At 39.3% G+C, this 23439-nt stretch overlaps 1 protein-coding gene across 10 annotated transcripts in view; it reads left to right on the top strand.

Annotated features, from left to right (window-relative positions):
• Positions 1-23439, top strand: part of LOC140463633 (LIM domain-binding protein 2) — a 298470-nt gene that overhangs the window by 53437 nt on the left and 221594 nt on the right. For all 10 annotated transcript variants that reach the window (XM_072558233.1, XM_072558659.1, XM_072558577.1 and 7 more), the window contains exon 2: positions 11133-11235. In XM_072558233.1, the coding sequence (XP_072414334.1) occupies positions 11133-11235 (103 nt within the window). The remainder of the gene's footprint in view (positions 1-11132; positions 11236-23439) is intronic.

The raw sequence follows: 23439 nt of genomic DNA, 5'->3' as shown, positions 1-23439 counted from the left end.
CAGCAAATTGATGGAAGGTGTTTTTGGCAGTGCTATCAAGTGACACTTGCACATGTGACAATCCCAATACTCGGTGCAGGTTGTGCCAGCGCTACTCAGCTCCTGCCTTCATGCTAGCCTTGGTCCACGCATGAACAAAAGAAGCTGAATTCCAGGGGGGGAGGTGAGTGTGACTGCTTTGTGGCATCAAGGGGCCCTAGCAAAACTGAAGTTAATTGAGATGGAGTTAAGATCTAGTTGACACACTTATTGGTAACGTTACTAGACTTGTAATCAAGAGACCAAAACTAATGCTCTGGAGACATGGATTAAAATCCCACCATAATCCCTGGTATCATTGAAATGCAATCAATAAAATCTGAAGTTGAAAGTTAGTCTCAGTGCTGGAGACCATCATATTTATCATTGATTGTCATAAAAACTCATCTCATTTGCTAATACGCTTTAGGGAAGGAAATCTGCCACTCTTAAATGTCAGGTCCAGTGTATGAGCCCAGACTCACAACAATGTGTTTGACACTTAACCATCTTCTGAAAAGACTGAGCAAATGCATCTTTGTTCAAGGCCAACTAAAGGTGTCAACAAATACTGGCCTTGCCAGTGACACCGACACCCCATGAAAGAATTTAAAAATAATTATCTGACTTGACTTGACAAAAAGCAAGAATGACAATTTTACTAAGTACTGAAAACCTCCCAGTGTTGATGGGGCTGCTCCTCACTAAGAGTCAACACCTGCAGGACAGGAAGGAAACTAACATAAAATGAGCCCATGAAGTCAGTTGTCTTTTTGTAGATAGCTGCTTGCTAAAATCAAGTGGGTTGTTCAGTTTCTGGGTGGCTATCCCTTACTGCACTCAGATAAACGTTCATTGAGGCAGATTTGGGCAGAAAGTGGAAAAGCAAGAATCAAGGTGGACTGCAGTGGTGTCTACTTATGGTGCCTGCGAGCCCTCTTAGTAATTCGAATTTTATCTAAACTGTGATATGGAATGATTCTTATATGACCTAAATTAATAAATAATCATGTAACTGGTAATGGAGTCATTGAGGAAACTTTTTTTTACCAAGAGGAAATAAAACAGCAAAGGCTGCAAACAAAAAAGAGCCAATGTACACATCAACTGGAGATACTGTGGGGATAAGAGAAGTCTTGAAGCAGCATGATATCCAGGAAGGTTGTCAATTCAGTCCTTATGATTCATCTTTCCTTGTGTTAACCTAGATAAGAACAACCTCTGCTTTCCAAGTTATTCATTTGAAGTGATAGGGTGCAATGGAAGGAGTTTTATTTACTTGTTCTTAAAAAAAAAAGATATTTTTGTTCAGGTGTGACAGTGTGGATTTAATTACTGCCTAATTCTGTTATGGTCTGTGTTATGATCCATTGGGGTAGTGCAGTGGAAATCAAGCCCCATTATTCCCCAAAGATTGAGTTATAAAACCCAGATCAAAAGAATAAGTATATGGCAGTAGGTTCTTATACATAACCAGAGAGAAATTAGTTATTGTGAACAAATTGTCTTTAACTGATGGAAACAAATATGAATTGCTAACAAACTCCATGACTGTACCCCTTCTTAATTACCTATACACACACAGATATACATAAAGACAGGGATTGTAAGTGCGAATGAAAAACAGGGATAATTCAGTTCAGTCATGACAATCTGGAGTGCAGGGTTCAGTGAGTGGTTTTAGTTTGATGTCTTCCAATTTCCTTAAATATCCTTTCAGTTCTTTGTGGACGATATCAGTTGCTTGCACCAAAGTCCAGTCTTTACAGCTATTGGTTGAGAATTAGTCATCCTGGAATTACCCTGGAAGTCTTTGTTTTCTCCTTCTGTGGGGTGTGGAGGGATGGGGTGGGGATAGGGGCTGGTAAAGAAAAGCAGTTTATGGGGAAATGAGTGAGAATGGGCAGTAGGAGCTGAATTTGCTAGTAGCTTTCACTCACCAGAGAGAGAGGAGCTATAGTTTGATGCGTTTCCTTTGAAAGTTAGATTCTCTCTGCTGCCCGCACAAGTGGCCTCCTCTTTAAAAGCCAACCCACATTGTTGTTAAATAGAGTTTGTTCACATTTCACACATTCACGGTGAATCCAACCAATTAATGTTGCTGGATCAGTTTGTCCTGAATATAGAGAAGTGGAGACAATTTATCTGACTTCAGTGTCCCCTACTCTTAACAATTTCTCATGCATCTGTTAGTTCCACTTGCTTTGTAATCTGTAACCAACTTCAGTAAGCAGATTTTTAAAACTGCTTACACTTTCCACTCAGTCCTCTTGAGTTAAAGCAATATTTTTCTAGATTTAGACCACAATCAAAAAAAAGCTTTGCATTTTTGAGATTTAAGACTTACGCATATACTTAAACACAGCTCTTAATTTTTTTTGTGGTCATATTGTCAGAACAGGGAAAGTTACGTCCATATGCTGGGAGAATTTTTTGCATTCAGTTTTGTAGTAAGTCATTGTTTTCCTGTGATTTGTCATAAATTGCAACAAATGAATAGCAAGCTACAATTTGTGAAATATTGAGAGAAGATATTTGCCTGACTGATATTATCCCCAAGTATATAATGGGAAATGCTATATTAATTACAAGGTAGATCCAATATAATTGTGGCTCTTAGTGTAAAAGAAGCGTAACTTAAAATAACTGAGCTGGACTTCTTAGTTGCATCAGCCACTCATTACATTTGAGAATACCCAAAGATTGTATGTGAGGCTTTGGAGTGAAACTTATGGTAAAATTGAAAGCTTAAAACCACAGTGCCCTTTCTCAGGGATCTGGGACCTGTGTTTACCATTTCTTCAATTTGATTATAAGCTACATGAAGTCCAAACCAGGAAGTGCCTTCTCGAGTGTTTAATTTCATATCAAATTAGGTATGGGAAGCAAAATAAATAGAGGGAAAGAAAAAATACATTCAAGAGAGGGATAAAAGGGATATGAAAAGATTAAATAAACATTTTCATTCATTTTTAAAATTTTGAACAATAACCAAAATTGTGTGAATCAGATTCCATTCTTGAAAGAGTAAATTTTTGGGACCAGAGAAATCGCTGTGAAAACAGCACATTTTTAAAGGGTTGCTTAAACTGCAATGTTCAAACCCTTACTTTTCCTTGAGTGCTTAGTTTCCATCTCTGTGGGAACCTCATGTTGCACAGTGCAGTTGAATAATGAACCTGTTGCTGACGTAAGATTGCTATACAGGTTATAGTGAAGAAGGGCATCGTGGACAGCAGCTTTCTGATTTTTGCATGTGTGTGTGTGTGTACATATGTACTGTACACAGACCCAGACATTGTGCCACAAATTCCATGTAAATAACATGAAGCCTTACCATTATTTTGACTGCAGAGCGGGTCCATTATTCAGGTGCTGGATTAGTGGTGCTGGAAGAGCACAGCAATTCAGGCAGCATCCAAGGAGCAGCGAAATCGACGTTTCGGGCAAGAGCCCTTCATCGGAAGGGCTTTTGCCCGAAACGTCGATTTCGCTGCTCCTGGGATGCTGCCTGAACTGCTGTGCTCTTCCAGCACCACTAATCCAGAATCTGGTTTCTAGCATCTGCAGTCATTGTTTTTACCCCATTATTCAGGTGACCAACTCCCAAGAGATCTTTCCAAAAACCTGAAATGCTCATCCAACATTATGTAGTGAAAAGGGTGGAATTTCTTTGGTAAATAGCAGATCTAAAGTCAAATCTCTTAAATTTCCTGCCTTATCACCCAGGGAATCCATGATCATGAGGAAAATTGGAATGAAGTCTACAATCAGATCAGCTCTGATATTAAAGGTCAGAGCAGGCTAATTGACCTACCTCTGTTCCTAATCCTAATGCTCTTACAAACCTGATACCAGATCAGGTTGTGAGGAATCGACCTAATGGGTGACAGCAAGGGGGTAATTTGCCCGGAGGAATGAAACATGAATCTATGCCCCTACATAGAACATTTTCGAATGTCCAGTAATCAAGTGTTTCCAGTCCCAAACACAGCAGGATAAAATGGGTTAGTATTTTGATGTTCAGTGACAGATGTGGCTTCACTGTTAGCCAGCTCCACTGTTTGACTAAAAGCAGGTTGCACGCAAAATACAGGTAAGCGTCATGATTTTGAACCATCTATTTTCTGTACTACATCTCCTAATTATACATGGCAAGAAAGTGGTGTTGTATAACCTTTTTAATATTTTTAAATGAAAAGCAAGAAAAATATTTGTTGCATGCATGATGTATCTTTGTAATTCTGTGGCATTGTAAAGAATAAGCAATGATTGAAATCTGAGAATACTTTTCCCATGGAATTAAATGTACATTGCTGTACGGAGCTAGATTGTAATGTGACTGTCAGAAAATGTTATACAAATTAAATGAATATAGTTCTTGAAGTGGTAAAATTTTATCTGTGGTAACAAGTAACTGTATAATAATTGTTAACTACTGGAATTTTCTATACAGTCAACAGGGTCAGCATTTACCTTAGTAAATTATACAAAACAATTCCCATGTTGTTATCATGCTGGTATTTCTCCAATAATCTCCATTTCCATTGTTGTTGGATTACGGAGTGACTGTACTTGTTGACTGTTGCTTACTTAATGCAACACATATCAAAACCCACAAATTCCTTTCATAAATCATTGAGGCTGTCCTACTGTGATCTTTTCTACAAAGTGCCCTGACACATCTATAAATTATTTTGACAAGGGTAATATGTGAAAATCAATACCCGTTTATCAGGTGTCATCAAGTGGATATTCATGCTAGTTGGCCTGATGTAGGACCTCTTCAAGAGCTGTGTAATTGAATACGGCTGATGCCTGCAAAGTGCCGATTGTCAACTGACACTGATAAACATCCTTTCAATAGGTTTGTTGTAGCCGTGTTTGATACTAAGACTCAACGCAAAATCACAAACTCACCTTGGATTCATTTTCAGCAAGAAGACTGGTTTCTTGCTCAGTAGTTTATGAGGAGCTTTTTGCATTTTCTGTTGTCTTTGTTTCTATTTATTTTGTCTGCATACTTTAAGGTTATATTTTTGAATGAGGATTTGAAGCCCAAGCTGAATTCGAGTGGAACAATACATCTAAAGGCAATGTTTAGAATGTTTAAGAAGTCTTTGCCTGTTGCCTTCTACCTGTGTAGTCATTTGAAGCAAAATTCATTTCCTTCAGTGGTGGGTGTTTTAAGCACTGAATATTTAAACTTACACCATGTACTACATGAAGTCCTGCTCTGTCAAATAAATGATTTAACACAGTAGATGTTAGATTGCTAACTGTACTGCGGGTGTTGATCAATGAGTGTGAGAAAAGTTCTGGAGATCTTTCTGAGGGCTGAAAGATTGTGCGGAGTGTGAACACCAGTCAGGTAATCTGCTGTGTGATGTCAGTTTTAGTGCCACTGTAGTTAATTATCTCATTACTGTACTATAAACCAATCAACAGTGCTCAAAGAATGGAATAAATTAATGAAAATAATTTTTAAAAAACCTGAGGCAGTTAACTGATTCGGTAGATGTCATGTTGCCCTGACCACTGAAGGAGAAGCAAATTATTGTGACCTAGCATATTTGCGTTATTTGATATCAGTAAGTAATACGATAAAATTAAACTTTTTAATCAATATATTTTAAGTGTATAAAGCTTCCACAAGTATTTCTTTGTGAGGTAGACAAACTATAGCCTTAGTCTTTTCTGCAATTTCTTTGCTGTCCCCAAGGACTTTGGATAAGAATAGTTGAGTGATCCATTGCTACTCTGGGTTGGCTGCTGGGAAATGTTTTTTGCCTTGTCCTGTGGGAATTGCTGAGCTTCTTGTCTAATGCAATTGGAATGAGGTTGAAGCTTAAGTGTGTTCCTGATTGGGGGCATGGTCAGGTTTTACAGCGTGTTTTCATAACAGGTTATCCCTATCTATGCTGCATTTGGACTGGAAGTCATTTACCTTCATATTCAACATCAGGTTAACACAGCTGAGTCCTGCCAATCATGTTTTATACAACTTTTCTGCTTTTCATTGTGTGAACTGCATTGTATGTGTCCTGAAATAATTCCACAGATGCCAGTATCCCCTCACCAAGTCACCCTTTATTTACATGTGAAAAGTCCATGACACTGATTCGGCTCCTTCAGGTCCAGCTCTCAGAGTGAGCAGAACCTCTGACACTCCTGTTTATATTCTGTCAGCCAGAGCTTCCTGATTAACAGCTCCAGTCAGGGAACGCATATTCTGTGAGGTCTGGCTGACATTGTTACAATCACTATATCCCTCTCCCAATGAGTCGGAGGACATAGGCCGGTTCTTTGTTTTTGTAGCTCCTCCTGTCAGGTTCCTCCAACTCTGCCTCTGATATGGGCAGCATGTAACATACAACAGCTCGCCTCTTGTGCCCGGAGCATCTCGGAAGAAATTCATTCTCCTCTTCAGGTTGCAAAGGCAGCAACATTTGCTGTGTTCATCTCGGATTCCGAGGTAGAGGTTCTCAATCTAACCGAGGTCTTGCGCAAATTTTAAAAGTTAGAATCTCGAACAAATTTTATTAAAGACTGGTTCTACGATCACTGAAGCGTTAGTGCCAGTATCAACCTCCAGTAGAACCAGCTGATCATTTAACCGGGTGTTTATTTTGATTGGTTCTGATTTTGAAGGTTGCTAAGCAATTTAATTGTTCCAAACCAGACGTAGGTGGACTTTCCAGGATGTGCACTCTGCTGGATACCGGCCTATGAGTTCTCTTAATCAATTTAGGTTGAGTGCAATTCTTTTGCTGTCTTGAGACTGCATACCTGTAGTAACTAGCCAGCCTAGATCCTGAAGAAAGTTTTAACTGTTTGGCTGAGGCTTGGCTTTGTTTTGGGGTTTTGCTGGAATCCTTCTGTTCAGGGTATATCCTGAGTGAGCCTATGTTATTGCCTTCACTCAATTGGTGGCCCCTAAGCTTAGTCGGACTGGCAAGAGTGTTCACTTCCATCGGAATATCCTGCACTCATGCTCCACTTGCCACATTTTCCAATGATAAAGCCAGTTGTTGTCTCTATTTGAAGTTCACTTGGGCTTTGATCAGTAGGTACTTTTGCACGGTTACATCATTAATCCCATATACCAAACAGTCTCTGAGCATCTCATTAGGTGTTAAACCAAAATCACATGCCTCTGCCAGTCGTCTTAACCCAGTCAAAATTCCCTGTGTGGATTCCGCTGGGTCTCGAATTGCCAAGTAAAACTGAAAGCATTTCAGAATTAGAGAAGGCTTGGGGTCATAATATTCATTAACTAAATCTGTCAACTATTGAAAGGTTTTAGTATCTCAAGCCTTAGGGAAAGTTAGGCTCCTAATAATTGAAAAAACTATGGGTTCACAAGCTGTCAGGAGAGTTACTCATTGCTTTATCTGCCCTAATGTCATTTGCCCTAGAAAGAATAATGCATTCTTTCCACATAGTGGGTCTAGTCTTCGACAGTTGGATCAAACAAATCAAGCTTTCCAAATAACAGCATAGTGCCAGAAATGCTTACCCCCCACACCCCTCAGCTGAAAGATGACAATTGCAAGTGAATTTCTTCAGCAGTGTGCTTTTCTCTTGTCTCCACTGAAATAACTCTTCAGAGGCCGGTATCCCATCACCAAGTCACCCTTTATTTACACTTGGTGAGTCCTTGACACTGGTCCAGCTTCCTCAGAGCCAGCTGTCAGAGTGACACTCCTGTTTATATCTGTCAACTAGGGCTCCCTTCTTGGGCCAGATTAACAGCCCCAATCAGTGAATTCATATTCTGTGATGCCCACCTGGCTGACCTTGTTACAATCACTGCACGTATCTTGTCTTTGGTCTGCCCACACAAATCTGTTGTTTTTCTGTAAATGTGCTTTATAACTTAGAATCTGTTTTACTGCTTTAAATGAACTATGTATCACAAAAAGCTAGTATCTAAATTCAGCAGATAACAAAGAAGACAAATAGACTTCTGGCCTTTATTTCAAAGGGAATAAAGTATAAAAATAGTTGGGCCTCGCTACAACTATACAACACACTAGACAGACCACAACTGGAATACTATGACTTTCTACTGGCATTAGAGGCAGTCCAAAAGAGGTTCACCGGGTTGATAACAATTTTAGAGAGATTTTCTTAGGAGGTTTTCAATTGTTTCAGGATTGGGTGATACTGAACAAGTGAGCAATTACCGTTTCGGAAGAGTAGCAGATAATAACAAGGCAGAGCATAAGTGAGACCTCTCACAGCCTTTGACAACCATTTCATATGATAAGATTCTGCCAGGGACCAAATTCAATAAAAGGGTCCAGAAACTAGGTGTACCAGAGATTTGCAGACTGATTAAAGGTTGTGAACATGGAGACCTAAAAGTAGAATGAACTTGAGACTATTGTAGTCAGTGCTTCTGATGAATTTTAACGGATTAATGGCATTAACGGATTCAAGAACACCTTAATTTTAAGTGAAGCAATTCAGTTTGAGAGTTAATCAGTTGTCCATTAATCAGTTAATCAGTGGTCCATCAGTGGGCAGTGCTGAGATATCAGTGACCAGATAGTTCCAGAAGCGCAGGAATTTAAAGAAGAAGCAACAGAATAAAAGATATAATTGAGAGGGAAAGTGTTATATGCTCTAAAACTTTTCCAAAGATGTGACATCAAAGAGACCTACAGGGGGAAACAGTGCCTTACAAACATTGCAGAATGCTTTCCTTGCAGAGTAATTGAGCCTTTTGAAAATGTGTGCAGAAATGTAACCCTATCTTTGCAGGTTCCAAAGGAAAGGTCTTCACAGTTATGAGTAGTCATGAACTTGTAGAATCTGTGGTAGAAAAGAAAAAAAAGCTTTAGGTGGAATCAGTGACTCCAAGCATACGTGCAGGACATAGCAACGCCAAGAGACAGATCACCATTTTAAACTATATATTGGAGCATGGGCCGGGTGCTGGCAGGTGGGACTAGATTGGATTGGGATATCTGATCGGCATGGACGGGTTGGACCGAAGGGTCTGTTTCCATGCTGTACATCTCTATGACTCTATAAGTGAAATGGTTTTCTCAGGCAATGATTTGTTGTTAACAAGGGAAACCCAGTTACACCAAAACAAAAAAAAACGGAAAGAGCTGTGGATGCTCGAAATCAGAAACTTAAACAAAAACAGAAATTGCTGGAAAAATCTATAGGTCTGGTTGCAACTGTGGAGAGAAATCAGAGTTAATATTTTGAGTCCAGTGACCACGGTTACGCAGTTACATAGTCTTGAAGCAACTGACAGCTCACTCCATTGTGAATGTGCTGAAGAATATAATTGGAGGGGTAAGGTGGTTTTAATCAGTCTACAAGAAGAAGGTTTGACACTCAACGAAATGTGTAATTCCAGAAAGCATCTATTGGTTTCTTCGGGCACCTTGCATAATGGTGATGCCAAAGATGTGGTGGCATAATGGCGGACCCACAATAAACAAGAACTGTTCATGAATTGCCCATTTCTGTTTCTATCCTGATTCTTCAGTGATTCCTTGAAACCAAAGGAGGTGCCAGAGCCAACAAAGCATTGTTGCAGGAGAGCAACAACTTTATAATTCCGCTCCTATCAGACTCCTGACTGATTGATTGATCTTGTGACGTCAGAGACTTGGGGAAGATGGGTAATATGTTAAAAGCAAAAATGGGTGAAAACTTGGGTGGAGATGAAGTATTGGGTTTTGTAAGGTTAATGCAAGGGAGTGTGTAACCAGCAACTTGCATGATGACAAGGTAAGAGAATGATCAGCAGTGTATGACCTAATAATGAAGAGCTGTATCTAATTCAGTAGTTTATAATGAACCAGGTGCCGTTTGAACATACCAGTGTGATGAAGCAATGCAGACATACATACAAGCTAGACTGGTGTATGGCCTGGAAAAGGTGTTTGGAGTTTGGAGAGAAGTTCAAAGTAAATAGCTGCTTTGTGCCCTGTGGATATACTGCATTCGTTGTGATGAATATTTGATTTCAATGATATGGATATCATTCATTGGAACCATTTTATTCTTGAGCATGTTGAACATTTAGTGTTTGGTGGCTGCACCAATCAATGCGAATCTTTCCAAATTCTTGAAATGTAAAATGTCACAGTGTGAGCTATGGAGGATTGATTATTGCTTTACTTCCTTTTTTTTCCTTCAGACCTTTTCTTCACTATTTAGCAGCATGCTCGAGAAGATATGCATGAGCCTCTTTCAGCTTTATTTGTTTGTTAGGAAAATTATCCCTTGAAATAAATGTACAGAATGGATTTTAATTCTGTCACCAATTAGAGGCAATGGCACTGCTCTCAGATTGTGTTTTGTTTTAGTTTATCATTATTATTTCTGAAGCTTTGCTCACAGCTTAGAGAGCACTGTTTCCTTCTTTCTGAATCGGAGATGCCAGTGTTGGATTGGGGTGTACAAAGTTAAAAATCACACAACACCAGGTTATAGTCCAACAGGGTTAATTGGAAGCACTAGCTTTCGGAGCGACACGCCTTCAACCACCCGATGGAGTGTCACTTCCGAATGCTAGTGCTTCCAGTTAAAGCTGTTGGACTATAACCTGGTGTTGTGTGGTTTTTAACTTCATTCTGAAGCTATTGTTGTGTGTTTTTGAACTGTGAATACACCATCATTCTAAACTGGAAAAATGTGTCTTCCAAATTGTAGTTCCCCACGTACTGAGCCCCTGATCTTACCGGGATCATTGCTTTTGTGATTTCAGCCTCTTTTTGAAAAATAATGGGTGATTTTGCAGATCTAAAGAGCAGAAGCATTGGTACATATGTTCATCTTCAACACATGAGTGGTATTCCAGTGAATCAGATTGCCTGACCATCATAGCACTTGATTGACATTAAATCTGTTGTTGAAATGAAAATAGGGTAGGTTCTATTGGAATAACCACTTCACCAGGTTACCACCCATACATTCACAACATATATTTTAATTATGTTATCTCTGGGAAGTCATGCAGTGCTTTAGTTTACAAAAAGATTACTCTTCTGATCGTGGATGTTGTGTATACAGTTTTATTTTGTAGCTAAGTCAGCTGGATTCTCAGTACTGATTGCTCCTTTTCGGAATTTCTTTGTCTTCAGGATAGTGACAACCTGTGGTGGGATGCCTTTGCTACAGAGTTTTTTGAAGATGATGCAACATTAACACTTTCGTTCTGCTTGGAAGATGGACCAAAGAGATACAGTAAGAGGCTATTTTATTTGACTTAGACTAGCCAGTGTAAATGTTTGGAATTTTTCTCGAGATAGGAAATTTGAGGGAAAAGAAACTCATTCCATTGTCACTTAATTCATCATCACGATGTTGGTTCTTTTTTGATCCTTTTCAAGCTTGTGTTGCGTTTTGTGGTCTTTACACTGGATTTATAATTTCACTGTGCTGTAGATGAGGAGGTCATCTGCAATTATGAACTTGCATTTGTCAATGAGGAAATTTCAGGCTATGTAATATGCTTTTCAAAATAATTGAATTAAAACTGCGGTGGCTTTTTCCATAGCAAAATTCTGAAATGTCTGCGGAAATCAATGCTTTTTGCAACGAATTAACTTAAAGTTGTTTCAAAGTTGGAGCATCTTGTTTGAGTTTTTTTTAAAGAAAATGAGTGGCAGTCATCAAAATAGATCATTCTAATCTTGTTGAAATGCAAATATTATTTCAATCAACTTAACCAGTTTGTGGCTTCAAATGCCAAATAAATGAACTAATGGATGACAAGGAACTTCAGTTCCATTGTATTGAAAAATACTAGTAGTGCCACAGCATGTGGGAAGAAATTGTGCAGACCTGCTCTTACATTAAACAATGGACATCTGTAAAATTTTGAGATATAATGATTCATATGAGCATGCATGTTATGAGCAGAAGTGGTCTATTTGGCCCCTGTAATCTGCTCTGTCATTTAATGATGTCATGGCTGATCTGGTTATGACCTCAAATCTACACTCCCACCTACCCCCATCAATCTTTGACTCTATTTTAGTCAGGAACCAATCTACCTCTGCCTTAAACAACCCTGGGAAAGAGAGATCCAAAGATTCACAATCCTCTGAGAGAATCTTTTTCCTTTATCTCTGTCTTGCATAAACAAACATGCACATTTGGAGCACGAGTTGGCCATTTGACCTGTCTGTGGTAACTAATTCAATTTTGCCAGTGCCTGGACCAGGGATGAGTATGCCTCCTACAATCCAGTGATATCAGTCTAAAAAGTTCATTGAAAGATATTGCTGGAAGCAACTGAAGAGGAATGCCAAGGTTTCTGGATTTGTTCTGGTTTGAATGATTGTACACACAGACTCGTGTGCCTCTCAACTTTTCTGCATTATTGAACTTGTAAGTAAATCTGATCAGTTAGTTTGACTCTGCACATGGTGTTTAAAATGTTGCTTTTAACAATTATCTGTCTCCCAACTACTTAGAAAAGCAGAAATGTATGCAACATTTATGCTTTAAAGGTGAAAATCAAACTGAATTTGTAATTCTGTAAATCGAGTCTGACATTAATAACAGAACATCAGAGTCACAAACACTGAAGATAAGAACCCAAGATGTAATTTTTGTTCTTTTGTACTCAACGATCAGAGTAAACGTTAGACATTTAATGGATGTACAGTTATTAATTGTGTCATTTTTAGTTTAAATACAGTTATTTGTTTATTTTATTGAAAAGCAAATAGTCATCTTCAGAAGTTCAGGTGTGGTATATTTGATGAATAAATTGGAGGGAAAGAGAAAGCAAACCAATGAATGATTTTCTTTGCTTGATGCCCGGTTATCTAATTTTTAAAAAAGAATGGATTAGTCTCTTATCAGGGTCACTAGTTTAGAAACTGAGCAAGTGAAGTACCATTTTCCATGTGGTATTATTCAATTTGTTTATGTGTCGTGGAACTTATTCCATTACATCATCCATTTGCAAGAAGAATCATGAAAAATAGTAAATGTTTTGAATTTTTATTGGATTCTGCTGGTGTTTTCCACATCTGTAACTTTGCCCATTTTTCTGTGACAGCTATAGGATTGACCTTACCTGTGAGACTATTCTCAAAAAAAAATGAATAACTCCATCTCCATTCAAATTCTTTTCTATAAATTTGCAAAGATTTTAAATCTCACCACTTCTTAAGTGGAGTGACTGTTTATTGCTGAAAAGGTATTTTTAATTAACCTGTTCAGATTTGCTACTACACACCACCTCTGGTGCAGGAGAGACTTGAACACAGCTAGCTCAGAGACATGGACACTACCTCAGTGCCACAAGATCGTTACATTTAGTACTTGAGGGCTTAAGTCCTAGATTTGTCCCAACACCAGGCTCCACTGTCCAGACATTAATTTAGATATTTATTAAATATGCTGTTGCAATGAAGAATTGCAAGTTTTTTTTGGAAACAATAATTTCACTTGGAAACAAATTTGTTTAAAATATTATAAAAAAAAGATATTCTGAATATTTCTTTAACATTGCATTCGTACTTGGTGCTGAAGCCCAAATCACTGCTGAGTTAATTTTGTATTGGATTTATCTCCATGAAGTAACTTCATTCACATTTCAAGAACATGATGGGATGTATCCTGTGCAGTCCCTGCCACAATGAACAAGGACACGGGCTAGCACTGTGCCTCACAGCACCAGGGACCCAGGTTCGATTCCAGCCTCAGGTGACTGTCTGTGGAGTTTGCACATTTTCCCCGTATCTGCGTGGGTTTCCTCCGGGTGCTCCGGTTTCCTCCCACAGTCAAAGGTGTACAGGTCAGGTGAATTGGCCATGCTGAATTGCCTGTAGTGTTAGGTGTATTAGTCAGAGGGAAATGGGTCTGGGTGCGTTACTCTTCTGAGGGTCGATGTGGACTTGTTGGGCCGAAGCACCTGTTTCCACACTGTAGGGAATCTAATCTAATAGTTTGATTTTAGTGTTTTGAATGGTTTTCACTTACATGTGGGCAAGAATGTTTTCTTGTATTTTCTAAGATATCACTAAAATATCAGGTTGATTAAAAATATTCTTGAACTGTTTAAACATTTCTTAAATGTTAAATGTAACCCCTTGACTAATGTGGCCTCTCCGCACTATCAGTTGGTTACGATATCTGCTAGAAATATAAACATGTTTGTGAACCCCTAAAAAAATTCAGAGTGTAGTCTAGGCCTGAGAAGATAATTAATCTTTTCTCTGTTTCAATGCTGATGGATCTGTGAAGTATTTCTGTCATTACTGGACTATTTTTCCTTTTTATTAAAGAATAGGCCATACATAGATATGACCTATTTGTTGACAGATGTCTGTCAAATGCAATGATATTATTTCCCCTTGAATCAGAATGTTTGATTTAGCCTCCTCTTGGTAGAGAATGACTGGCAGAACAAAATACTAAGACATCAAATTCTCTTCATCAACCCGCTGGATTGCATTTTTGTTCATGCTTTTTATTGTTATTGTGCTCTTTACAATGATTAAGTTTTATCGGGTATGAACATTGGCTGTTAAGAATCCAAAAACGTTTATTCTACATCACATGAGTTTTATTCTGTTCTTCCAAACCAAAGGAAAGATGATTATGACAGATGCAAAGATTATAAAACAAGAGTTACAGGCAGTAGAGACTGACTTATATGTTTTCTCGAAGGAAATCTTTTCCCAGTGACTAGAAGGAATGGTCTATTTTTCTAAAGCTAACAGCTGTTTTACTGTTGAGGAAAGCATCGTGGGACACCAGTATTGACAATATCCAATTCATCTCTTTAAGAGCTACAGATAATTCTGCAAGCTACTAAAATTGCACCTTGTAGCAGTGATAAGAACAGGGGATAGGGTGCGATTAGGTCTATTCTTGTTGTCAGGCATCAGATTTGTTCGTTGTCTTATCAGTCAGCAAAGCATAGAACCTGGAGGGCAAAAGGCAATTAACATCTGGTCAAATCAGTCGGTGCATCATTCCTTGTGAACTGTTCCAGATAACAGGTTATGTCATAGAACAAAATTATTGTGTTGTCAGTGTAATGCAAACCTGTAATAGTAAATCTCTAGCCTATCTTTTCAGTAGCTCTGAATGTTTTAGTGGCTATTTAGGCTCCAATTTTGTCACAGCATGATTAGATTAAGCACTGGGTTTTTAGAATAATTTCTGAATGTAGAATATACAGATTAACCGGAATTCTAATTTATGCACAATGAGGAAATTCTTTAGATAGTGTAATTTGGATGAAAGCCATAGACTTGTAGTGATAAAACTTCAGAAAAGCTCTGTACAGTGTACTATATATATACATATATATATATATATAAAAAATGTACTAGAACAATATGAAAATTAACTGAATAAGAAGATGTATCACAAACCCTGACTGATGTAATTTGAGTGATGAATGCTTGTTTTATACATGTTGAGTTTTTCTTTATTCATTCATGGGATGAGGGCATCACTGCCCATCCCTAATTAAGAGTCAACCCCATTGCTGTGGGTCTGGAGTCACACATAAGCCAGAAAAGGTTGGCAGTTTCCTTCCGTAAAGGACATTAGTGAACCAATGGGCTTTTCCTGACAATCGACAATGGATTCATGGGCATTATTAGACTGTCAATTCCAAATTTTCATTGAATTCAAATTCTACCATCTGCTGTGGTGAAATTTGAACCCGGGTCCCCAGAACATTACCTGGGTCTTTGAATTAACAGTCCATTGATAATACCATTCAGCCGTCACTTCCGCTGTGATATACATGTTTGTGCATGCCATGTATACACATATTATTACATTGTATTCAAGTGTTAGGATGTATGAGTGTGCAAGTGTTGCAGCCAACATGCAGTATTCCAGCAGCTGCAGAGAATTAGATGACAGATCTGTAATTTGAATTCCGGGGTTTTCTGGAGCATCACTGTTTCAATTTGGTGCAAGGTCAAAATGCTATGACTGCTCTAATTGGTGCCCACTGTTCCTTTTCTTTTAGTTAGTTCTCTAGGTATTTGCCCAAAATGTCCACTGCCTTGGTCGGTGTGGACTTGTTGGGCCGGAAGGCCTGTTTCCACACTAAGTAATCTAATCTAATCTAAACTGCCTGATTGCTGATTATATGGACGATACTAGTTAAAATTAAACTACATGTATGTTACTTTTTTTGAGTCCTTTATACTCTTACCTGCGTTAGGGGGAGGTGGTAGAGTAGTATTATCACAAAACTAATAATCCAGAGACTAGCGCTATTGCTCTGTGGGCATGGGTTTGAATCTCATCATAGATAGTGAAATCTGAATCAATGAAAATCTGGAATTAAACAAGCAGGCCGAATGAGTATGTTGATTGTTGTAAAAACCCGTCTGGTCCTTATATCAGATGGTTACAGAGTGTGGTCACAAAGGCCAACCTCCCAACTCTAGAATCCATCTACCAGGCCCGCTGTCAAGGAAAGGCTGCCAGCATTCTCAACGATCCATCCCACCCTGGCAATGTTTTTCTACAACCTCTACCATCAGGGAGAAGGTACAGAATCCTGAAAGCATGCATGCAACAGTTTCTACCCTACTATTGTTAGAATGCTGAATGAGCTCGCAAACATTCGCCTGTCCCTCTGTTTTTGTTTTTGCCGCTGTTTACCTATTTACTTATCTATGCTACTTAACTCTGTGATCTGCCTGCATTGCTCGCAAAACAAAGGTTTTCACTGTGCTTCAGTACACATGACAATAAATTCAATTCAATTCAATTCAATATGGAAGGAAATCTGCTGTCTTGTTACCTGGACTGACCTATATGTGACTACAAAACCACAGCAATTTGGTTGACTCTTTGTTGCCTTCAGCAAGGCATTCAGTTCATGAGGCAATTATGCATGGGAATAAATGCTGACCCAGCCTCTAATGCCTTCATCAAGTGAATGGATTTTAAAGCTTGTACCTTACAAATTAGCTTTAAAGGATGTTTGAGGATGTAGTGAGTTAATGAGACATAAATAACCTTCTGTTCTAAATTGTTGAGACTCTTAAATCTTGTATCACTTTGGATCCATGAGTCCCTGTGCCTTTGAGATTATCTCATGTTCTCACTATGATGAGCCAACCAAGTTTTTTTTTCTAGCAAGATCCTGCAGATGGTGAAATTTGAAATTCTAAGAGAAAATTCTGGAAATACGCAACATTCCTAGCATCTATGGGTTTTAAGTCAAAATTATGAAGCAAGTTCTTTCTACAGCAATTATATGTGTCAAGACTTGGTGAAGCATGATTAATTTGTTTAAGTTCCATAATATTGCAACTAAATCTTAACAGGACAACCACCAAACAAACTCTTGACAAATGGAAATATTGCTTATTTTGCTGCACACAAAACACGGTACAAAGTTTTCATATCTTCTCACACTGTAACATTGTTTCACTTCAGTAAAAGTAAGATTATTCATTTATGATGTTCTTTATAATATAGATTTCAGAACGTCTGATCATCTGGTTCATTGTATACCAAAGGCTGCTGGAATTGAGAGGAAAGGTGACAGGCCTCCATGGAGCATGAGTTTGTCATCTTTTCTCTCGCTGCCATTTCAGCAGGGCTGCTATCCAGTCATTGCAGATGACTTCCATCAATGTCAAGATGGTATTGTCAGTGGAGCAGACACCAGAGGCTCAATGGCCTATGTCTGCACCACCATCTTATGGTTCGAAGCCAGGCCTTCTAGATCCAGCGATACATAAAGCTATGTTCCACAGCCATTTTCAGCCTTTCAGTCCCCCACTGGCATTCACCTGCCTTCCACTAGCCACACTGTAGCCACTTGGCAACATTGTGCAGGAGCACAGGAGGCACATGAAAGACAGACACTCAGGGAATGCACAAATGTGGTTGGTTAGCGCTTGTAAACAGTGTGACAGTGATTTATTTATAAATTTAGTTTGGAATGTCCAAAAGGAATGTTTTACTTTTGCATATGGCCAATTGAACACTGGTGGTCAGTGACAGATAAGGTGTCAGATGGTGCTGAATGGGATATTGAGGTTGAACTTACTGATATTACACTTTGGCAAATGATTCATGGGCAGCGTGGTCAGAAAGGACTGTCTACATCACCTCCTCTCTTCTTCAAGTTGCAGGTTCTCAGCTGCTTGCCATCAAGCTAGTGGCAAGGGTTATCATCTCAGATTAGCAACGTTGTTCACAACTTTGCTGAGGTTTTATCTGAGGCTTTATCTGAGGCCTGATTCATCCTGCCTCAAAGCTGTCCTCCGGTCACAGGGAAGGGGAGAGGACACCATGTTGACTCAGCCAAAGGAAAGATTTCTCATTTAAAGATCCACTGTGTGGATTAGGATTGGTTTAAGTGAAAGTGGAATTTTTGAGGCTGCAGCAGCCACATATCTGCAAAAGGGACGTTGGAAGATTTGTACTCAGCCTGTCATCTGGAGACCCTGTGCTGAGATGTGAGCGACTGCAGTGGGATGATCTCTCCCAAGAACGTGAGCAAGGGACATCCTTTCCAAGTTATTAGGTGTACATGTAAGTGGCTGAGCAGGTCGGCAGCATGAGTGTGGTCCCATCTGGAGGCTGGTTGAAGTGGATTTAGGACCTAATGAGGTCTGAAATGAGAGTGTGGTAATATTTTCCAGTGTCTATCCCTACATTCTGATTTTCCCAGTTTTCTATTGTACAGCACTACTCAGGTCAGGTCAACATACCTGCAGTTTCAGAACAGGTATCTGTCAGCCCTGTTAAACAGCAGTCACCCAGACACTACTTCATGCTACTTTCTCTTGCAATGATGCCTCACAATCACCCTCTCCAAGCTCTCTCCTCACAAGTTGTTACTAATACTCTCTTGGCAACCACTGGAAATATGTGTCTACCAGGCCCAGTGGGTGATATGTTAAACCAGAGCAGGATGGAAAGGAAGGTCATTCACTGTGAAGGGATTAGCTCTCTTTCTTTCACCACAGATGCTCCAGTACCTGCAGAGTTTTTCCAACATTTTCTGATTTTATTTCAGATTTTCAGCATTGGCGCTACTTTTGCTCTTGCATCTCTGGAAAGTTGTTGTTCTAGGATGCTGTAGATGGAAGCCGTGATCTGCATGAAAATCCGAATATCAAGGCATGTCAAGAGGGTGACCCTCTGGATGTTGACTGTGTGAAGGCACCTGCTTCCTTCCAGCCAGACACCTCTGCCTATTCCATTTGTGGAGTAGCCCGTGACTGAGCAGGAGATTTCTGATGCAGATGTGAATGATCCTGCTTTTATTGCTATTGCTGCTCTTTTTGGTCCTTGGAAGAGGCGCACATTAGAGATGCTCATGCTGCTTTGTATGCTGTGGTGAAGGCTGACACCAGGGAAGTGCAGCTAGAGGTGAATGGTATGAAGTTGACATTGACAATCCTGAAAAGTGAGCAGAGCAGCCTTTCACCTGCAGCCCTTCACTTTCATTGCTCGAAGGGTTCCCAGTGGTCAGTCTCACTAACTCTCCCACTTTACAGCCTCTTAGTGTTCCAGGTAGGTGCTGCCAGCTCGGATATTAGGTCTACTATTTGCTTGCTGTTAAAGCCAAATCTTTCCGAAAAATGCAGCTTATTGAACTATTTAACTATCTTATTCCATAGCTGCACGAAGGGCCCCCCACTTTCCTGCAAATCCAATTGATGGAAAGCTGGAAGTGAGGGGAGGGAGGGGGAGATGGGATGATGTTGTGCCATTGACCCACCATCACGTTGAAACAATCTAATTCCCCACACACTTTAATGCAGGTTTCCTTATACTGGAAGATTTTCATCATAACAGCAAGAAACGTCCAGATTTATTTCAGGCAGTGTGACAATAAGAAAGATACAATTGACTTTGAAGCAGTCTGAGCGTTACCATTCCTGATTACTAACCAGTGATTTTTGCTGGCAAGTGCATCCTTTTGTATAGCTATGACCAGCTTGGGTTCCATGTGAAGAGCTCTATTCCGAAATTGTATCACAGCACAGGTTGATGGCCCATTCAGGGCAGGACTGGAGTCAGTGTGGATTTTAAAAATACAGGTACTGCAGTATCTGTGTTGCCCTACAGAATTCAGTTCTGTCTCTTTAAACCACTTTATTCTTGAATGCTGCGGTTGCATCGTAAAACCCGGAGCAGTGATGTTATATTAATAACAAGTGCATTAACATACTTTGCAGTACCATTTTGAGTGGTGTACAGCGCAGTGTTTTATAAAGTGCTGTGAAATATGTCAATGCATCCTTCATTAACTGTCCATCATTTGTGGCTCAGGCTCCACCTCTGTAAAGTTATTGTGTTGTGAATCAAAAAGGATTGTGCTATTTTTACATTTTTTTTATAACACTGGATGTTTTTTCAGCTGTGAGATGACTTTAAGTTTGAGAATCTGATGCACTGAAGCTTGTGCACTTTATAAAGGCAGATAAACGATGGAGGAGCTGACACAACTAGACATCCGCTATTAAAAGAGTGGACAGAATTGAGTTGTGACAAGAAATGCTACCACAAATAATGTAAATGAAAATTTTAATTAAATAAGGTACTGTAATGTTACACTGAGCTACGTTGTATGTAGATATATAAAATAAGCAGCAATAAAATTGTAGTTCCTGGAGAGGGCAATCCCATTATTTGTAGCCCAATCTATCCTAGACATTTCTAAATTAGGATTACTTTATTAAAAATTGGGACTGTTAAGAATGAGAAGTGGCGTGAAAATGGAGACAAATCTCCACATAGAGAATGATTTTTTTTCTTCCAGCAGTTGAAGTTGTGAATGTGAGTTTGAATACCATGTCTATATTTTAGCGAGGAAAAGGGTACAGGGGAAACTTGTCCTCACTCGAGACATAGGGCAGAAACAGACAGGTGACCTGGAGTGGACAGTTCTCTGTCCCTCAGAAGGAAAGCTGGTGGTCAGTGGACAGACCCAGAAGAAGCCTGCCCTGCAGCCATAACATGTAGGTTATTGGTGCAGCATGGAACATCAGCCCCTCAGCCGGAGGAAGTGCCCCCCCCCCATCCCTCCCATTGCAGCAGCTTGCAAATCTGATTGGTTGGCAGCTCCAATAGTCCTGGCAGTGCCACAGCTTGGACATAGGTGCTGCTGTGACTCTTGTCAGTCCCAGGAAGAAGGCTCAATGGATCCCGGGAGCCAGGACAGTAAGAAGCATTGTATGGGGGAGGGTTTGCTGACCTTCAGGAAGGTGGGTCAAGAGTGCCGACAGATGTCATTCTTAACAGTCCCAATTTTTAATAAAGTTTTCCTAATTTAGAAATGTCTAGGATAGATTAGGCTAGAAATAATGGGGTTGCCTTCTGCAGGAATTACATTTTTATTGCTGATTATTTAATATATCCACATACAATGCAGGGAGGAAGGAGTTGGGTTACTATCTTCTGGAGGTACTCCCAATGTCGTCTGAAGATCATGTCCCCTTTCCTTCCCATATGTCTAAAGACTTTTTTTAAAAAGCAGGATGCTCACTCCTGCCTGGTTTCCCATGCTAATAATAAAGCAGAATGGACAAGTTAATACTGGACTGAGTTCAGTGCATGCCCACTCTCTGCATTACAAAGGTGAGCTCAGGAATGGTTGGCTGTGATGTGGTGTACTGAGCACTCACCCTGGTTTTACATGTCTGCCACTCCCTGCTGTAAACAGGCATGGCGGTAACATGTAAATTCAAGCCCATTTGGTGAACAGAAGAGAACAGTCAAGGGATGCCATTGTTGGTGGAAGGAAAATTAAAAGATCAGACAGTGCAAAACCTGGTTTATTAAAGGACAATACCTGACAGCCACTTGGCTGCTAACTAGCCTTTGCTGTAACGTGCAACCTATGGCCAGTGATGAAAAAGAGAAAATGTTACTTAGAAAATATTTTTAAAAGAATATCTCTTCTGCTAATCTCAGAAGTTTTCTCATACACTGAATGTCGGTATTATTTTTCGTAAAATTCTAGGTATGGGACTTGTTAGAACTATGTCACTTGCCCTACTAATTTCTCATCAGCCTTAAACTATTACTCATTAACTTTGTGAATTTCACTCCACTCTCTATCTCCTCATTTTCATTCTAGCAGTTTGTATCCAGTACACATTTTGTATCTTTTAAACACTGCTGCTGGAACCGTTTGACGATTTGCCTGATGCATTCCCTTGCACAGAGATTCTTTTGAACAAAATAGACTTAATATGGATTCTAATATTTGCTGGGTTCAAAGAGCTCAAGCAGTCGATGTCTCTCATGCCAAACTATTTCCAGAATTGATATGAGAAAGAGAGTTGACTGGCAGCCTTGAGCAGAATCTCTGAATTGAACACATCAGCTGCAGCAATGACAGCCCAGTGATGGGAGATGCAGTGAAGCTCTTCCACTTGGCAGTTGATTGGCGGCTTCTGACTTGGGAGCTGAGATGGTCAAATGCTTCCTTCCCTGCCCCCACTTCCCAAAATAATCTGTGTCAGAGATGGAAAAAAATCCTTTATCGGTTATTTCTTATTGAGCATGCTGACATTAAGTTTGGGTCAGCATTGTTAATAAAAAGTCTCAAATTATATTGTTTCTTCACATTTTACAATGTTAATCCAAAAGCAATAGTTAAAACATTGAACGCGTCTTTAAATATTGATTGTCTTTAGCTATAAATGTGTAAAACCTGAATGAAATTAATTATTCAAATCTGCTTCGCTCTGAAAGTTGTGTCAGCTTTAACATTCCTATCTGTGCAGTACATCCACAATTGTTCTTTACAATTACAAAAGCCGCATATGCAGAAGCGAAATTGGAAGGGCTTGGGATGACTGTTAAGATGCAATGTATTTTCATTTAAAATAATAATATGGTTATATTTTATTTGATGCAGCAGAATAGCAAAGCAGACCTTCAAAGGGTCAGCTCAAATAAAAACGATCCATTTCTGTGCTTGATTCAAATTCTGAGCACAGTCTGTTTCTGAGCCTCTGTGTGAAATAGCGATGTAATATGTTGTTGAAAGAATGTTTACCCCATTTCTTTGCTTTTAGATATATCTTGTTCAGTAATTACTGGAAACCTGAATCTGTGTGTAAAATGCACTTCATTAAAATTGGAGCTCGATGCTACTTTCACTAAGTTGTTGATTATAAATGTCAGTGTTTTAATAGATTTTCATGCAACCCATAATTCTTGTGCTTTTTCTCCCCTGTTGCGTGCCTGCAACTGATAGTAAAGAAATCCATATCTCACATTAGCATGGTATATTCTAATAAAGTGCAAGAACATTGAATTCCCTTTTATTAAATCTCAATGATCCAATGTTCCAAACATCAACTAGTTGCATTGTATAGATGGGAGTGATTTGGCAGGCAAGATAGTCGGTATGCATCGTTAATGGATCTTCACCTTGTTTTCTCACTTCAATGAAATAAACTTTATCTCATC

The sequence above is a fragment of the Chiloscyllium punctatum genome, chromosome 1 (genome assembly GCF_047496795.1).
Source record: "Chiloscyllium punctatum isolate Juve2018m chromosome 1, sChiPun1.3, whole genome shotgun sequence".
NCBI lineage: Eukaryota > Metazoa > Chordata > Chondrichthyes > Orectolobiformes > Hemiscylliidae > Chiloscyllium > Chiloscyllium punctatum.
This window is presented reverse-complemented; position numbering and strand designations above follow the sequence as displayed.